General features: G+C 44.8%; 1 protein-coding gene across 2 annotated transcripts in view; it reads left to right on the forward strand.

Moving 5' to 3' along the window:
* HGFAC (HGF activator) overlaps positions 1 to 14,219 on the forward strand; it is a 96,167-nt gene that overhangs the window by 44,131 nt on the left and 37,817 nt on the right. For both annotated transcript variants that reach the window (XM_075194355.1, XM_075194356.1), the window contains 3 exons: positions 3,445 to 3,567; positions 3,743 to 3,877; positions 4,352 to 4,462. In XM_075194355.1, the coding sequence (XP_075050456.1) occupies positions 3,445 to 3,567; positions 3,743 to 3,877; positions 4,352 to 4,462 (369 nt within the window). The remainder of the gene's footprint in view (positions 1 to 3,444; positions 3,568 to 3,742; positions 3,878 to 4,351; positions 4,463 to 14,219) is intronic.

Genomic DNA, 14,219 nt, shown 5'->3' on the forward strand with positions numbered 1-14,219 from the left:
CAATTTCTTAAGATATCAGAACCACTTTGTTTATACTGGAAAAATATGAGGCAATATTGCAGCCAGTATAGAGAAAATGGTCCGGTTTTGGGTTTATTTTTTATTGAAGCTCAAGGTACTATGCTTCAATAATTATAAAGTGCTGGGGGTTAGTGACCCTTCCCTAAAGGAAAGAGTCTCATTCCACCACCATCCCCCAGATCCATAAGGCTCCTTATGGGGGATAAGGGTATTTAGGCCCACCTTAGGTCATGCTAGGGTGGGCCCATTAACATCCCAACCCCTGGAGCCTTACAGTGCTCTTGAGGATAAGGGTCTTCAGGTCCACCTCTAAATCAAGGCTTTGGTGGTCACCTTTATTCTCAAGGTTGGCTGAATCTTCCCTTCGGGAAACTGGTTCTTCAGTTCCCCCAAGAAGAAGGGAGCCTTTGATGAGAAGGTAGCCCATAGGGTTCTAACCAAACCCCTCGAAAACAAACTGGACAAAGCAAGACAAGGCACAAGAGTGGATAGTGCTTGTGATCAATATATCAAACATAAAAACGTACCTGTAGGACCAAGCCTTACGGCTGGAGGGTGTAAAAATTTTTCTTGCCCAGCCATAAGACAAGTAGATAAAAGTGATATCTGGGTCAAAAACTGCAGATGCTCGTGTCTTATCTGTGCAACTGTGAAGTTCTGTTCTTCCTCCACCAGTGCATTTTCAACCACCCCCTGGCCTAGAGTACCCGGGAGCTCATCAGCGCACCTTGGGCTTCAGACACCATTGACCTCTTGGCCTGAAATCAAGTTAGCCTGTCCACTCATCAGAGCATTTCCCATCCTCTATGGAATTGGACAGAACTACATCTGAAAGTTACCCCAATGATTGAAAATAGTCCATTCAAAACTGACTGGATGATTGGTCCAGATGGTCTAAACTCTGTTGTTGAATTTAAGGAGACCTTATCAGGTCAGTAAATCCTTTAAGGTCTCCTTAACACTAAAAGTTAACAATCCTTCACACTTGAGTTAAAATAAGGAAGGTCCCCCTAACTCCTGTTTAAGAATTGCTTCGGAATGACTTAAAACTTCAGAGATCTGAAGGATAAGAGAGTGCAAATTGTATGCAAAAATATGTGCTAACACATTACTGCTAACCTTTAAACTCTCATGTGCTCGACACAATGTAAAAAATATATGTAATACTTTCATCTGTCAATAAAACTCATATTTAGGCTTTTTAGTAGCACATTTAGGGGTCTATTTATTAGGAATCTATATTATCGAAGATTTTGTATGGCAGTGATTGAAAATCTTCTATCGAGCAATTTAATAAAAACAGGTTACCAGGGCAGATGTGTGATGCTCAGCTCCCAGACTGGCAGCATTAAGACTCCTTTACCCGCTTGCCAGGCCAATGCAGGGTCCGTCTGCGCATGTGTGAGCGGACACACTGCCATATTTCTGTAATAATTCACTAAAGTGGCTCAAGATATAAACTGCCCCTCAGGTAGACTTTTCATTTCCTTTAATGGATCAGTTATCAGTCATTTACAGCATAGAAGACGTGAGCTCTACTCTGCTATAAGCAGGGCCGGATTAAGACATTATAGGCCCCTGGGCTAGGGGTACTGTGAGGCCCCCATTTGTGAAGCAACTTATGCCCAATCCGATATTGGGGGGCCCCCAGTAATATCGGATTTGGCATGTCTACCCCCTCACAGCCTAACCCTAATTTTTCCACCGCATCTTAAACCTAACCTCCACCTACCGCATCACAACCTAACTCTAACCTATTCCTACCTCCTTTTAGTCTAACCCTATGCTTTTACCTACTCGCAGCTCCCCTATGGAACCCCTAAACTGCACCCCAACTTCAAATGAATCTGCAGCCTAATCCTAACCTAGTCTAATCTAAGTGTGACTTGTGGTTCTAAGGTCTGTGGAAGAGAATATATTCATAAAGCTCACTTGTTTTTCTGGATAACATGTCAAGTGCAATATATACAGATATATATATATATCTATCTATCTATATCCGTGTGCATCTCCATAGACCTGGAATAAAACAGCATCTGCTGCACTGCGGTTCTCCTCCTTACTATGTCAGAGTTGGTCTCCTGTCTTCCCTGAGTTTGTAAGTCGCTTTTCCCCTCACTTTTCTCTCTTTCTGGTGGCTGTCGCCAGGGCCGCCTTCAGAAATCATGGGGCCCCGTACGGGCCCCCCGTGTCCCCCGTGCCCCCCCCCATGAGCGCCCCCCTCCATGAGCAACATCAACACATATTTACCTGGGGCCCCGGTGGTCTCCGCTACTCTGTCTTCAGCCTGGCTGTCACCGTGACAGCCAGGCACAAGGATGCGATCGCAGGGGTGGAGGAATCATTCCCCCTGCGATCATGTGATCTGGCTGTCCAGGCACAAGGATGCGATCACAGGGGTGGAGGAATCATTCCCCCTGCGATCTGCCTGTGACAGCCAGATCACATGATCGCAGGGGGAATGATTCCTCCACCCCTGCGATTGCATCCTTGTGCCTGGCTGTCACGGTGACAGCCAGGCTGAAGACAGAGTAGCGGAGACCAGCGGGGCCCCAGGTAAGTCTGTGCTGCGCTGTTGTACCGGGCCCCCTGGTGATTCCGGGCCCGGTACAACAGTACCCCCCGTACCCCCCTGATGGCGGCCCTGGCTGTCGCTTCTCCAAATGGCTGTCCAACAGTCTATTTACTCTTTACCATCAGTGTTCCAAAAATGTCTAAGCTGTTTAACCTGCCCCTAACGTAATCTATCCAATATGACCAAGCTTCTATGTTTGTGCTATTTTATACATTCTGTTTCACTATATATAAACTGACCATAAAATATCTGCAAACATTTTAAAAAATCTAGGGTACATCAACACACACTCTTACTGTCACTGTCACACACTTTTTTGATTAGTTACTAACTACTTACCTCTGGTGGCGCCGCTCAGCTCCGTGATGCAGGAGACATCCGTCTGGGCTGAAGTGAAGTGAGTCACGCGAGAGCCTCTGCAGCTCCCTCTGTGACAAGCAGCCTCCTTATTCGCTGCCAGGACAGCGTCCACTGCCGGGTCCGCCCCTTCAGGACCAACGATGTACGAGAGTTCCCCTACCACTCACCACCATCCCCCGCACCGCCGGGAAACAAATTTTAAAAAAATGTACTGAAAGTAAAAAAACACAGTGTACGGATGGCCAATCCGCCCCTAGCACCCGACCCGATGAAGAAAAAGTCGGCGGTTTTTATTTTTTTTTAAAAAAAAAGAGACCCATTTTAAAATCTTTAGGGCCCCCCAGGTGCTCGAGGCCCCTGGGCTGTAGCCCAGAAAGCCCCCGGGTTAATCCGGCCCTGGCTATAAAAACTAAATGTATTGTGATTTTCAATAAAAAATACATTGTTTCTGTTTTTATTCTCATATACTTTTTTATTGTGTTTTACAGTTCTTCAAAATCACTGCGCCATGAACCCCTGCCAAAATGGGGGCACATGTATCAATGCACCGTTCAGAAACACTTATAATTGTTGGTGCCCAGAGGAGTTCTCAGGAGATGACTGCGAGGTCGGTAAGTCCCAGTTAAGGGGAAACCTTGGTTACATCGGAACTTCTTATTTCAAATGCGTACATCAGTTATAGGATTGGTTAATTTGCCATACTGTACATTTATAGGATACATGTACTGGAGATATGGTAACATAAACATTGTAATCTTACAGAAATGTTCATTGTCCTTTGTTTAGCAAAGTGTTTTGACCAAGCCCACTACCAGTATTATGATGTCGGAGACACATGGACAAGAATCCACCAAGGCAAGGTGGAACAATGTACATGTCAGGACAGCCAGATACAGTGTCACACTGGAGAGAGATACAAAGGTGAGATGAATATACTGCCATCATTGTTGGTTATCATTCTGAAAGTAGATTTCTGCATCTAGTTCGAAGGTAGTGCAAAGTATTTTTATGTTGTCCTGGCAGGTAGCAGGTCACATTAGTATAAACCATTTATACTAGATCAACTCAACCAACAAGAGGCAGTATTTATAGGCCTCTGCAAGGTCTAGTACCATACATTAAGGCAAGGTCTGCCTCTGGTACTTAAAAAACGTACTTTAGAGCTTCCCTATATGGCACCAGTGGATACTCAGCCAGAACCACCTCTTTATGTGTCTCCTCTTTGTCCATCCAAGACAACCTATGTATAGGAGACCAGAAGAGGCGTCTACACCAATATATTATGTGTGGTTTTGCAGAGCAAGTTTGCGGTGCTACAATTAGAGTAACTATTAACCAAGCAGTTGGATAGACTATGCAAATAATATGGCAATATTGTATTACATGCAATTTCAGCTTGCAAAATGAACCCATGCCTTCATGGAGGAGCCTGTCGTTTGATGGTTGCAACTGGGCAAACCGTGTGTGGATGCAGAGATAGATATGTTGGGAAATACTGCAATATTGGTAAGACAAACCCCATGGAATCATCTATAGAATACAATTTGTGATTCTCAGTAAGGTATTTTTTATTGAATGGGGGTTGTTTTTTATGAGGGGGGGCAATATTTTGATGAAATGTTCATGATGTAATGTATGTGTTCTTTTGAAATGGTAATTAATGTTTAGAGGAGGATATCTTGTGAGGATGGTGTGAGGAGAGGAGAGGAGAGGACATGGTGGCAGTAACTGGGCATAGAGGAGATGATGACGATGGTGGCTGTGCTTTGAGGAGATTAGATGATATAGGCAGCGGCAGTCTTGTATATCGGTACTTTGAGGAGAGTTGGTTAAGGAAATGTATCAATAGTCTGAAAAAAAGGGGGTGGTAGAGATGATGTTAATATTTAGGGGCGAGGTTTTAATGAGGAGGGTGTCGGTAATTTTAGAAGGTGAAGGTTGGTGTTGGTAGTGTACCTCAAGGCGGAGTTTGGAGTTCTTCCCCATAGGATTTAACAGTCGTTTCACCACACATAACTATCAGGGCTTGCAGCTCTACTTACCTGCCTCCTGTTGGTAACACCACAGTCCTTCACTCAACTTTGTCATAAGTTCTCCATTGAGCTGGCGCGTCAGACCCACTCTGAGCTGTTTCCTCAGACCTCTTGACATACAGTGGCCGCACACTGGACCCTCTACACTGCTCCTCACTGAACTGTCTTCTCAGCTCCTCACTGAGCCTCTGTCTGGCGGATTCCAATCTCTTGATACAGACATCTTGTCCATCTCCAATTGGTCCTCTTAGCTTCCCTGCTTCATACAGGACACAATGCGTCTCTCTGAGGCCTATACTGAGCTGCAGATAAGTGTGATCACCCACCTTTCCAATCCTGTGGGGCAGGATCCAAATACTCCAGGGCACAAGTGTCAAACTAGCACCACCTAACTTGCAACCGTCGCAATATATACACAATATATACAGTATGTTAATTACATAACACTTTCCAAAAATGTGTTTTTGAAAGCTAATATATATGTAAGGAAACATCTTAATTTATTTAACCCATCAATAATCTTTTTAATATGTGACTAAAGAATACAATATTTACCAAATACGTGATTTTACCACTCCCTTGAAACACTGCTGTCCAACCTTTTAAGTGTGTAGGGCAACATTTTTGGGACCTACATAGCAGTATGGTGAAAAGTGAATATAATTTGCAGTAAGTTGCAAATGGTTGTACACAGTACACAACCTAGTTCAAAAATACTTATTCAACACTAGCACTATTCCTTCTTATTCATCCGGTGCAATGCAGAAATAACACTCTCCCAGTGCTCCTATTTAGTGCTGCTGGTCAATGTATTTCTTTACAAAATGTCGTGTCAATTATTATTCCAAACAGTCTTTCAATATTATTAAAAATATAAATTAAAATAATAAATGTAAAGTATAGATTAACTTTTATGGGGGTATTCAAGTAGCCGCTGAAGCAGCCGCGAAGGCACTCCGCTGCGATGTAATATCCGCAATGTTGAGGTTTCATAGTACTTAAAAATGTGCGCAGCCGCGAAGTTCGGCAGTACATCGCCCATCTTATTTTGCCCAATTGATGCCCTATGGTGTCAATGCTACCACATCCAGCTTTATGCCTCGATTTAACACCTCATGCCCACAATATCCAGCTCTATTCCCAATATTTAAGACACATGCCCACCACATATTAAATATACGTTTCATTAAAGACTACGTTTCACGCATACGTTTCATTAAAGACTTTTCCAAGATTGTGACGCCAATTACTCAACTAACCAAGAAGGGATCACCTTTCCTTTGTTCTCTAGAAGCTGAAGGGGCTTTTTCTCTGCTTAAGACAAAGTTTACAACAGATCCCATATTAATATATCCCAACTCAGAACATCCTTTTATCCTGCAGTAGGGGCAGTATTATCACAGAGAATAGGAGAGAAGATGCTATTACATCCATGTGCCTTTTTCTCTCGTCAAATGACTGCTTCAGAAAGAAATTATGATGTGGGAAATAAAGAACTATTAGCCATTGTGGCTGCTTTTACTGAATGGGACATTTGCTTGAAGGTGCTGCACATCAAATTACCGTGCTTACTGACCACCGGAACCTAGAGTTTGTTCGGTCTGCACAAAGACTTTCTCTGCGACAAGCCAGATGGAGTTTATTCCCAAATCGTTTTGATTTTGTTATCTCTCATAGAACTGAATCCCGAAATGGGAAAGCTGATGCTCTATCCAGAGCATACATGAAAGACTCACCACAGCTTGATCCGGAAAAGACAATCCTCTCTAAGTCAAATTTCCTGGGAGCTATTGGCACTGGTGAGCTGTTGTCTGACATCAGAGAGGGTTATAGAACTGATCCGATACTTTTAGAACCCCCTACAGATTTACACTTGACCTATCGAGATAACATTTGGGAGTATGGACATCGCTTGTATGTACCAGCAGCAGCACGATTAAGAGTACTTCAATTGTCCATGACTCTAGACTGGCAGGCCATAAAGGTGTTTTCAAGACTCATGAATTATTATCTTGTTACTTCTGGTGGCTGAAATACAAGGAGGATGTTAAAAGATTCGTATCATCCTGCAGTACTTGTGCCCGGTTTAAGACTCCTCGCACTGCTCCACTTGGACTTTTACAGCCTTTGCCAGTTCCTTCTCGTCCATGGGGTTCAATCTGTATGGATATTATTGTGGATTTACCATTATCCAAGGGTATGACTACAATTCTAGTGGTTGTAGATCGACTCACAAAAATGGCTCCTTTTGTGCCCTGTCGTGGACTTCCTTCTGCAAAAGAAACGTCAGAATTACTAATCAAGGGAAGTGTTTCGTCTACATGGAGTCCCTGATAATGTAGTCTCTGACTGAAGGAGTACAATTTACTTGACGTTTTTGGAAGCAGTTTTGTAGTGCTCTTAACATTAATATCAAATTATCAACTGCTTTCCATCCTCAATCCAATGGACAGACAGAACGCACCAATCAGACTTTAGAACAATACCTACATTTGCCATCTGCAAGATGAATGGATTAATGTGCTGCCAATGGCAGAGTTCTCATACAACAACTCGCAACAATCATCCATAAGACAAAGTCCTTTTTATGCCAATTTGAGGTATCATCCAAACCTACGCCACAATTTTCCACGGGATTATTCCATACCTGCTGTTACATCCAGACTAGAGTCGCTGCAAAATAATCTCAAAGTATTAAGAGAGACATTGCAACATGCACAGGACAGTTATAAGAGAATTGCAGACAGACATCATAAAGCTGTACCAGTTTTAAATGTTGGTGACGATGTTTGGCTTTCTACACGAAACCTAAAAGTAAGCGTGCCTACTCCTAAATTAGGACCGAAATATATAGGTCCTTTTAAAATTTTGGCACAAGTCAGTTCATCTGCCTTTCAACTTGAACTCCCAGGATCTATGAAGGCTCATCCTGTCTTTCATGTTTCATTACTGAAGCCAGTAGTTTCAAATCCTTTTCCTGGTCGCACCTTGCCTCCGCCAGATCCTGTTCAAATTGATGAACATGAAGAATTTCTGGTAGAGAAAATACTAGACTCATGAATTTTTAGAAATAAACTTCAGTATTTGATACAATGGCAGGGTTATTGACCAGAAGACAATTCATGGGAACCAGAAGATAATGTCCATGCACCTCGATTGCTGCGTGAATTTCATCAAAGATACCCGGAGAAACCTTGCAAAGGACCGTCCAGCTGACGTTATTGAAAGGGGGGAATACTGTAAGGCATTACTATGACATTTGCACCTCCAACCACTAGAGGTCTCTGTATTTGCAAACTTGCCCTTAGATTTGCCCTTATCTAAGATGGCCAGTTTGGAATCAAAGAGAAACCATCTTGGATCCTGTTTCCTGTTTGGGCCTATAAATGGCACTTCCTGGTTCAGACATATGCTTGAGTATTCTGCTTGCTCAGCTTCTTCTACCTTCTTCTACTCTACCTTGCATCTGTGACTACCTGCTTGTGTACCGACCCGGTGAACGTCTGACTACCCTCTTGTGTACCGACCCGGCAAATGTCTGACTACCTTCTTGTGTACCGACTTGGCAAACGTCTGACTACCCTCTTGTGTACCAACGCGGCAAACGTCTGACTACCCGCTTGTGTACCGACCCGGCAAACGTCTGACTACTCTCTGGATATCTACTCGGCTATTGGGCTTCAGATAATACCACCAGTATCGTTACAAATGGTTTCTACACATTAGCAGGGATATGGCCGCTAGTGTGGAGAGCTAATGGAGAGGAAGCACTGTGATTTCAACCAATTAAAGTGCAGCACTTCTGTCAAATGAAATTACAGGTGTTTCAACCAATTGCACAATGTGACTTCTATCATTAACAGGAACAATTGTTCTAACCAAGGAAATTGCTTGTTGCTATAAGGGAAGCCTGAAGCAGATTCTTAGCTTCTCATTGGAGACCACAGCAGACTGGAAGATAATTGAGATACAGTTATGATCGTGGGGGGGAAGGAGATATTATTTCCTACACACAACAGACTTCCTGTTATTAATCTGTGGAAGGACATTCCAATCAGACTTCATTCAGCCAGACATGACTGATAACAGTGAACAATAGTTTACTCTTAGCTGAATAATAGATATAAATAAATTTCCAGTTCTGTTGCTGTGTGGGAACGTTTACATATATATATCCTTTTATATAAGGCCACTTGCAATTTAGATTTAGTTAGTAATAGGAAGATGGATGTGAAAATGCCCATTAAAGGACAAATAACTTAAAATCGGAATAACCTTATAATAAATAACCTTATAATAACATTCACACATTGATAAACATACATGAGTAGGCCACTCTCACAGATCCCACTTGAGTGGTGGATGGCGCCTTGATAACAAGATTTGCATTATAAGGCCTCTCCTCTGCTACGTGAGGACATGTTTCACTTTACCACACAGTGGTAGGCAGGGCCTGATTATACAAATTGCGCCACCATGATCCAGGTCCCGCTGCACGATGACACGCCTACTCCTTGCACCTCCTCCCCGGGAGCTTCCAGACGGGTAGGCCAGTGTGGTGTAGAGAATCTGAGGGGGAATTCTGCTAAAGGCTTCAGTTATGTATAGAGTAAGGACTTGTAGACACAGGTGTTGAAAAACAAAGCTTGTTAAAAGCATAGGTGGAACCTTGTACTTTGTCCTTGCTTTTAGCAGAGCATTCAAAGTGTGTTCTGAAAGCCTCCCTGCAGCATAGTGTGCTGTAGGGCAGGATCGGACTGGCGAGCCGGGGTATTACCTTAAGGGAAAAAAAAAGTTTTAAAAAAAATATGTGATCGCTGCGCCGGCGCCTCTCCTCTCTGCTCCGTTTGCACTGGATGTCGGGCGTGATGTCATCATGCTCGACGTTCAGTGGCGAAGTCACACAATGCATTCTTTATATAGTACACTATGGTGCTAGCTGTCCTTCGTGGGCTGACCACTCCCCCTCTTGTGTCTGGTCTTACCTCTATGATGGCTGGCCACACCCCCTCTGGTGTCTGGTCTTACCTCTATGATGGCTGACCACTCCCCCTCTAGGGTCTGGTCTTACCTCTGTGATGGCTGGCCACACCACCTCTTGTGGGCCCCTAGCATTGCAGTCCCCCGGTAGGCCCTTCATGCTCCAGTCCGACACTGCTGTGGGGCCTATGTACTAAGGCATGTATTGATGAAAGAGTGGCACATTAACGTTCTTCATACTATATTTGACTACACCCTGTTGCTTTACAACAAGATGATCAGGGTGGAGCTACAGTGCGAATGCATGTGATTTATTATACCGTGCAGCGTGTAAGCTGCTCCTTCAGCCAATTCCTCTGTCACCAGAGGGGTGGAGGTCACCTGTCTGTTTTTTGTGCAGAGCTGCACTGTATGTAAAAAATGGAGCAACAAGGCCCTATGTAAGTTAGAGCACTGACACATTCTCATGTACATCCTCCAATGTGGTGTACATGATACAGTGTACAAGGTGCCCTGAGGGAATCTATTGGGGAGACCAAGCAGAAACTGCAATCCAGAATGAATCTACACAGACACACAAAAAAGAACACTGGACACCCCTGTGGGTAAACACTTCTCTGGACCAGGACACAGTATGACAGATTTAAAAGTCTTAATGCTGAAAGTGTTTTTAAAAAATCACAGGGAGAAAAAAAATCTGTGAATTCAAGCTGATAAGAACATTCCAGTCATTGACTCAAGGACTCAACCTAACACCTGGATTTATGACCCACTACATGGACACACTGTAACGAAAACCTCAGTTTTATTACTTTAGCTTATCTTTATGATGTATTTCCCCCCTGTACAAATTGCTTGATGTAACATCTCTTAAATGTTTTGCCCTTTTCTCAGTCATTCATTTGTAAACTTGCCTAATCAAGGGGCCTCTGTGCTCTGAAAGCTAGCAAATTAAAACATTTATTTTGGTTAACCAATAAAGGTATCACTCCTATAATACTTTTGTCTTGTTTGACACAAAAGTATTGAACATCACATAGATTTTTCTGGCTGACATGGTACTGCAATTTAAAAAATGTTTTTTGCTACACAACATGAAATAATAATACACATAATACACCAATGTTCTGGTGTATATACTTAGACTGGGCTAAGGATTAAAAAGTACATTAAACTGTGGGAAACGGGTGATGAATAAAAAGATCTCAGTCCAGTAGCAGCCGTTTCCTCACAATATATATATACATACACATAGTGGTCGAAATAGACTTGTATGTGGTTGTTACGAGCCGCGGCGGTGCCCAGCCGCCGCGACTCACTCACCTGCGTCCCGGCCGTCGCTATGGCGACCGGGACGTCACTTCCGGCCCTGACCCGGCCGTTGCCGGGGCAACGAGAAGACGCTTCGGCGCTGCGTCCCGGCAATGAGAGGAAGCCGGGCGCAGCGCTCACCATATGTTCTAGCCTGTGGGCTAATTAATGCAGCCTATTAATTATGCTGGGGGCTGTGTCTAATTCAGAGCTAGGCTCTGATTGGTGGCCACTGGTATTTAAGGCAATGAGGTCTGCTGCCTCATTGCCGGTTATAGCTTCTGTGTTCCAGTCTGCTGACCTGCTAGTTCCTGTCCTGTATCCTGATATCTCTATTTGACTCCCCGTGTATGACCCTTGGCTTTGATTTGGACCTTGCTCGTGTTTCCTGTGACCGTGATCTTTGGCCTGTTTACCCGTTCTGCTATTTGCCTGTGACCCCTGACCTCAGCTTGTTCATCGATACCGTTGTCTGCTGCCGGCCCTTGACCTCTGCGTGGACCTGACTCCTCTTGCCTGGGTTCTCCCCAGCTGGTACGCACTTCACGACCCTCTGTCAGTCTGCGGCCCAGTCTGTCCCCACCATCAGGGGCTCCAGTGAACACCTGACTGGCAGAGTAGATTTCGGGTTGTGTTGTGCCGGCTGGAGGGGTTCCTAACATTATAACCGGCCCACTCACGGAGACGAGGTTGGAATGGATGCAAGTGGATCCTCACCGTCTCCGGCACAAGCCCTAGCAGCTCATGTTGAGTCCTTATATCAGATGATCCAGGGATTGGCTGAGCGTCTGTCTGTTCAAGAAGAAGCCGCAAAAGTGTCACAACCCACTCCAAGTTCCGTCTGTGAACCTAAGATGAACTTGCCGGATCGCTTCTCTGGAAATAGGTCCCTGTTTCGGAATTTCAGGGAGAGCTGCAAGCTCTATTTCCGATTGAGACCCCGCTCCACCGGGTCAGAGCATCAAAGAGTCGGGATTATCATTTCCCTTCTACAGGGTGACCCCCAGTCCTGGGCGTTTTCCTTGCCGCAGACCAGTCCTGCCATGCAGTCAGTAGACGCTTTCTTCGAGGCGTTGGGTCTACTATATGACGACCCGGACCGTACTGCCTCCGCTGAAACTCATCTACGGGCCTTGAAACAAGGCCGGCGCTCGGCAGAGGAATACTGCGCTGAATTCCTTAGATGGTCGCCTGATAGTGGATGGAATGATCCTGCCTTGCGGAGTCAGTTCCGTCTTGGCCTGTCGGAACAGGTCAAAGACTCTTTGGTGCAGTACCCATCTCCTACCTCTCTGGAGGATCTGATGCACCTCTCCATTAAAATCGACAGGAGATTTAAAGAGCGGAAAATCGAAAAGGAGACATCATCACCTCTATCCGGCTTCATTCCTGTTCCCACGGATGGTGAGGAACCCATGCAATTGGGGACGTATCGTCTCTCCCCTGAGGAAAGAGACAAGAGAAGATCACAGGGCCTATGTCTCTATTGCGGCACAAAAGGCCACTTCTCCCGTTCCTGCCCGAATAAGCCGGGAAAAGAGCATGCCTAGGGAACGAGGGGAAAGTTCACCTAGGTCTGCAGATTGTCTCCCCGAAAAACGCCGTATTGATCCCTGCACAGCTCATGTTTAGTGCTCGTTCAATGGACCTGTCTGCCTTCGTTGATAGTGGAGCTGCAGGCAACTTCCTGGACATCGGGTTCGCCCGCGCTGCTAAAATTCCGATGGTAAAACTCAAGTCCGCTATTACTGTCTGTGGCTTAGATGGAGGTCCGTTGCCTGGTGGCAAGATTTCCTGGGAGACCTCGCCACTACAATTAAAAATCGGAGCTCTCCATTCAGAGTCAATAACCTTCCTTCTTATCGATTGTTCATCAGTTCCCTTGATCTTGGGTCACCCATGGCTTTCCCGTCATAACCCTGTCATGGACTGGGTAAAAGGAGAAATTGTCCAGTGGAGCTCTTACTGTACACAGTCCTGCTTGTCACTGCCCCTGCGGGTGATTCAGTCTATTCCGGAGCAGCTTCCCTCACAATATCATGAGTTCTGGGATGTGTTCTCCAAGAAAGCTGCTGACACCTTACTACCTCACCGTGACTTTGACTGTGCCATCGAGCTTATTCCTGGTTCCAAGTTGCCTAAGGGTCGCCTGTACTCTCTCTCTGGTCCGGAGACCAAGTCCATGCAGGAATACATTGAAGAAAATCTGGAGAAGGGCTTCATCAGGCCATCTAAATCTCCCGTAGGAGCAGGATGCTTCTTTGTATCCAAAAAGGACGGAGGACTAAGACCCTGTATTGATTACCGGGGATTGAATCTTATTACAATCAAGAATACCTATCCCCTTCCGCTCATCTCCGTATTATTTGATCAGCTGAGAGGTGCTACTGTCTTCTCAAAAATCGATCTTCGTGGAGCGTATAACCTCATCCGTATCAAGGAGGGAGACGAGTGGAAGACGGCATTCAATACGCACTCTGGCCATTATGAATACTTGGTTATGCCGTTCGGTCTTAGCAATGCACCTGCAGTATTCCAGGACTTAATCAATGAGGTTCTTCGGGACTTTCTTGGTAGTTTCGTGGTCGTCTATTTAGATGATATCCTCATCTATTCCAGATCGCTGTCTGTACATCAGAATCACGTTAAACAAGTTCTACGAAGACTGCGAGAGAACCACCTTTACGCCAAACTAGAAAAGTGTGAGTTCGAGGTGCAGAAAGTATCCTTTTTAGGTTACATAATCTCTTCTGAGGGATTCTCCATGGATCCAACTAAGGTTCAGGCTATTCTAGATTGGGTACAACCAAACAACCTTAAGGCGGTGCAGAGGTTTCTGGGCTTCTCCAATTATTATAGAAGGTTCATTCCAGGTTTTGCGGACATCGTGGCTCCCATTGTCGCCCTAACCCGTAAAGGGATGGATCCAACTAATTGGT

Source organism: Mixophyes fleayi, chromosome 1 (genome assembly GCF_038048845.1).
Source record: "Mixophyes fleayi isolate aMixFle1 chromosome 1, aMixFle1.hap1, whole genome shotgun sequence".
Classification (NCBI taxonomy): Eukaryota; Metazoa; Chordata; class Amphibia; order Anura; family Limnodynastidae; genus Mixophyes; species Mixophyes fleayi.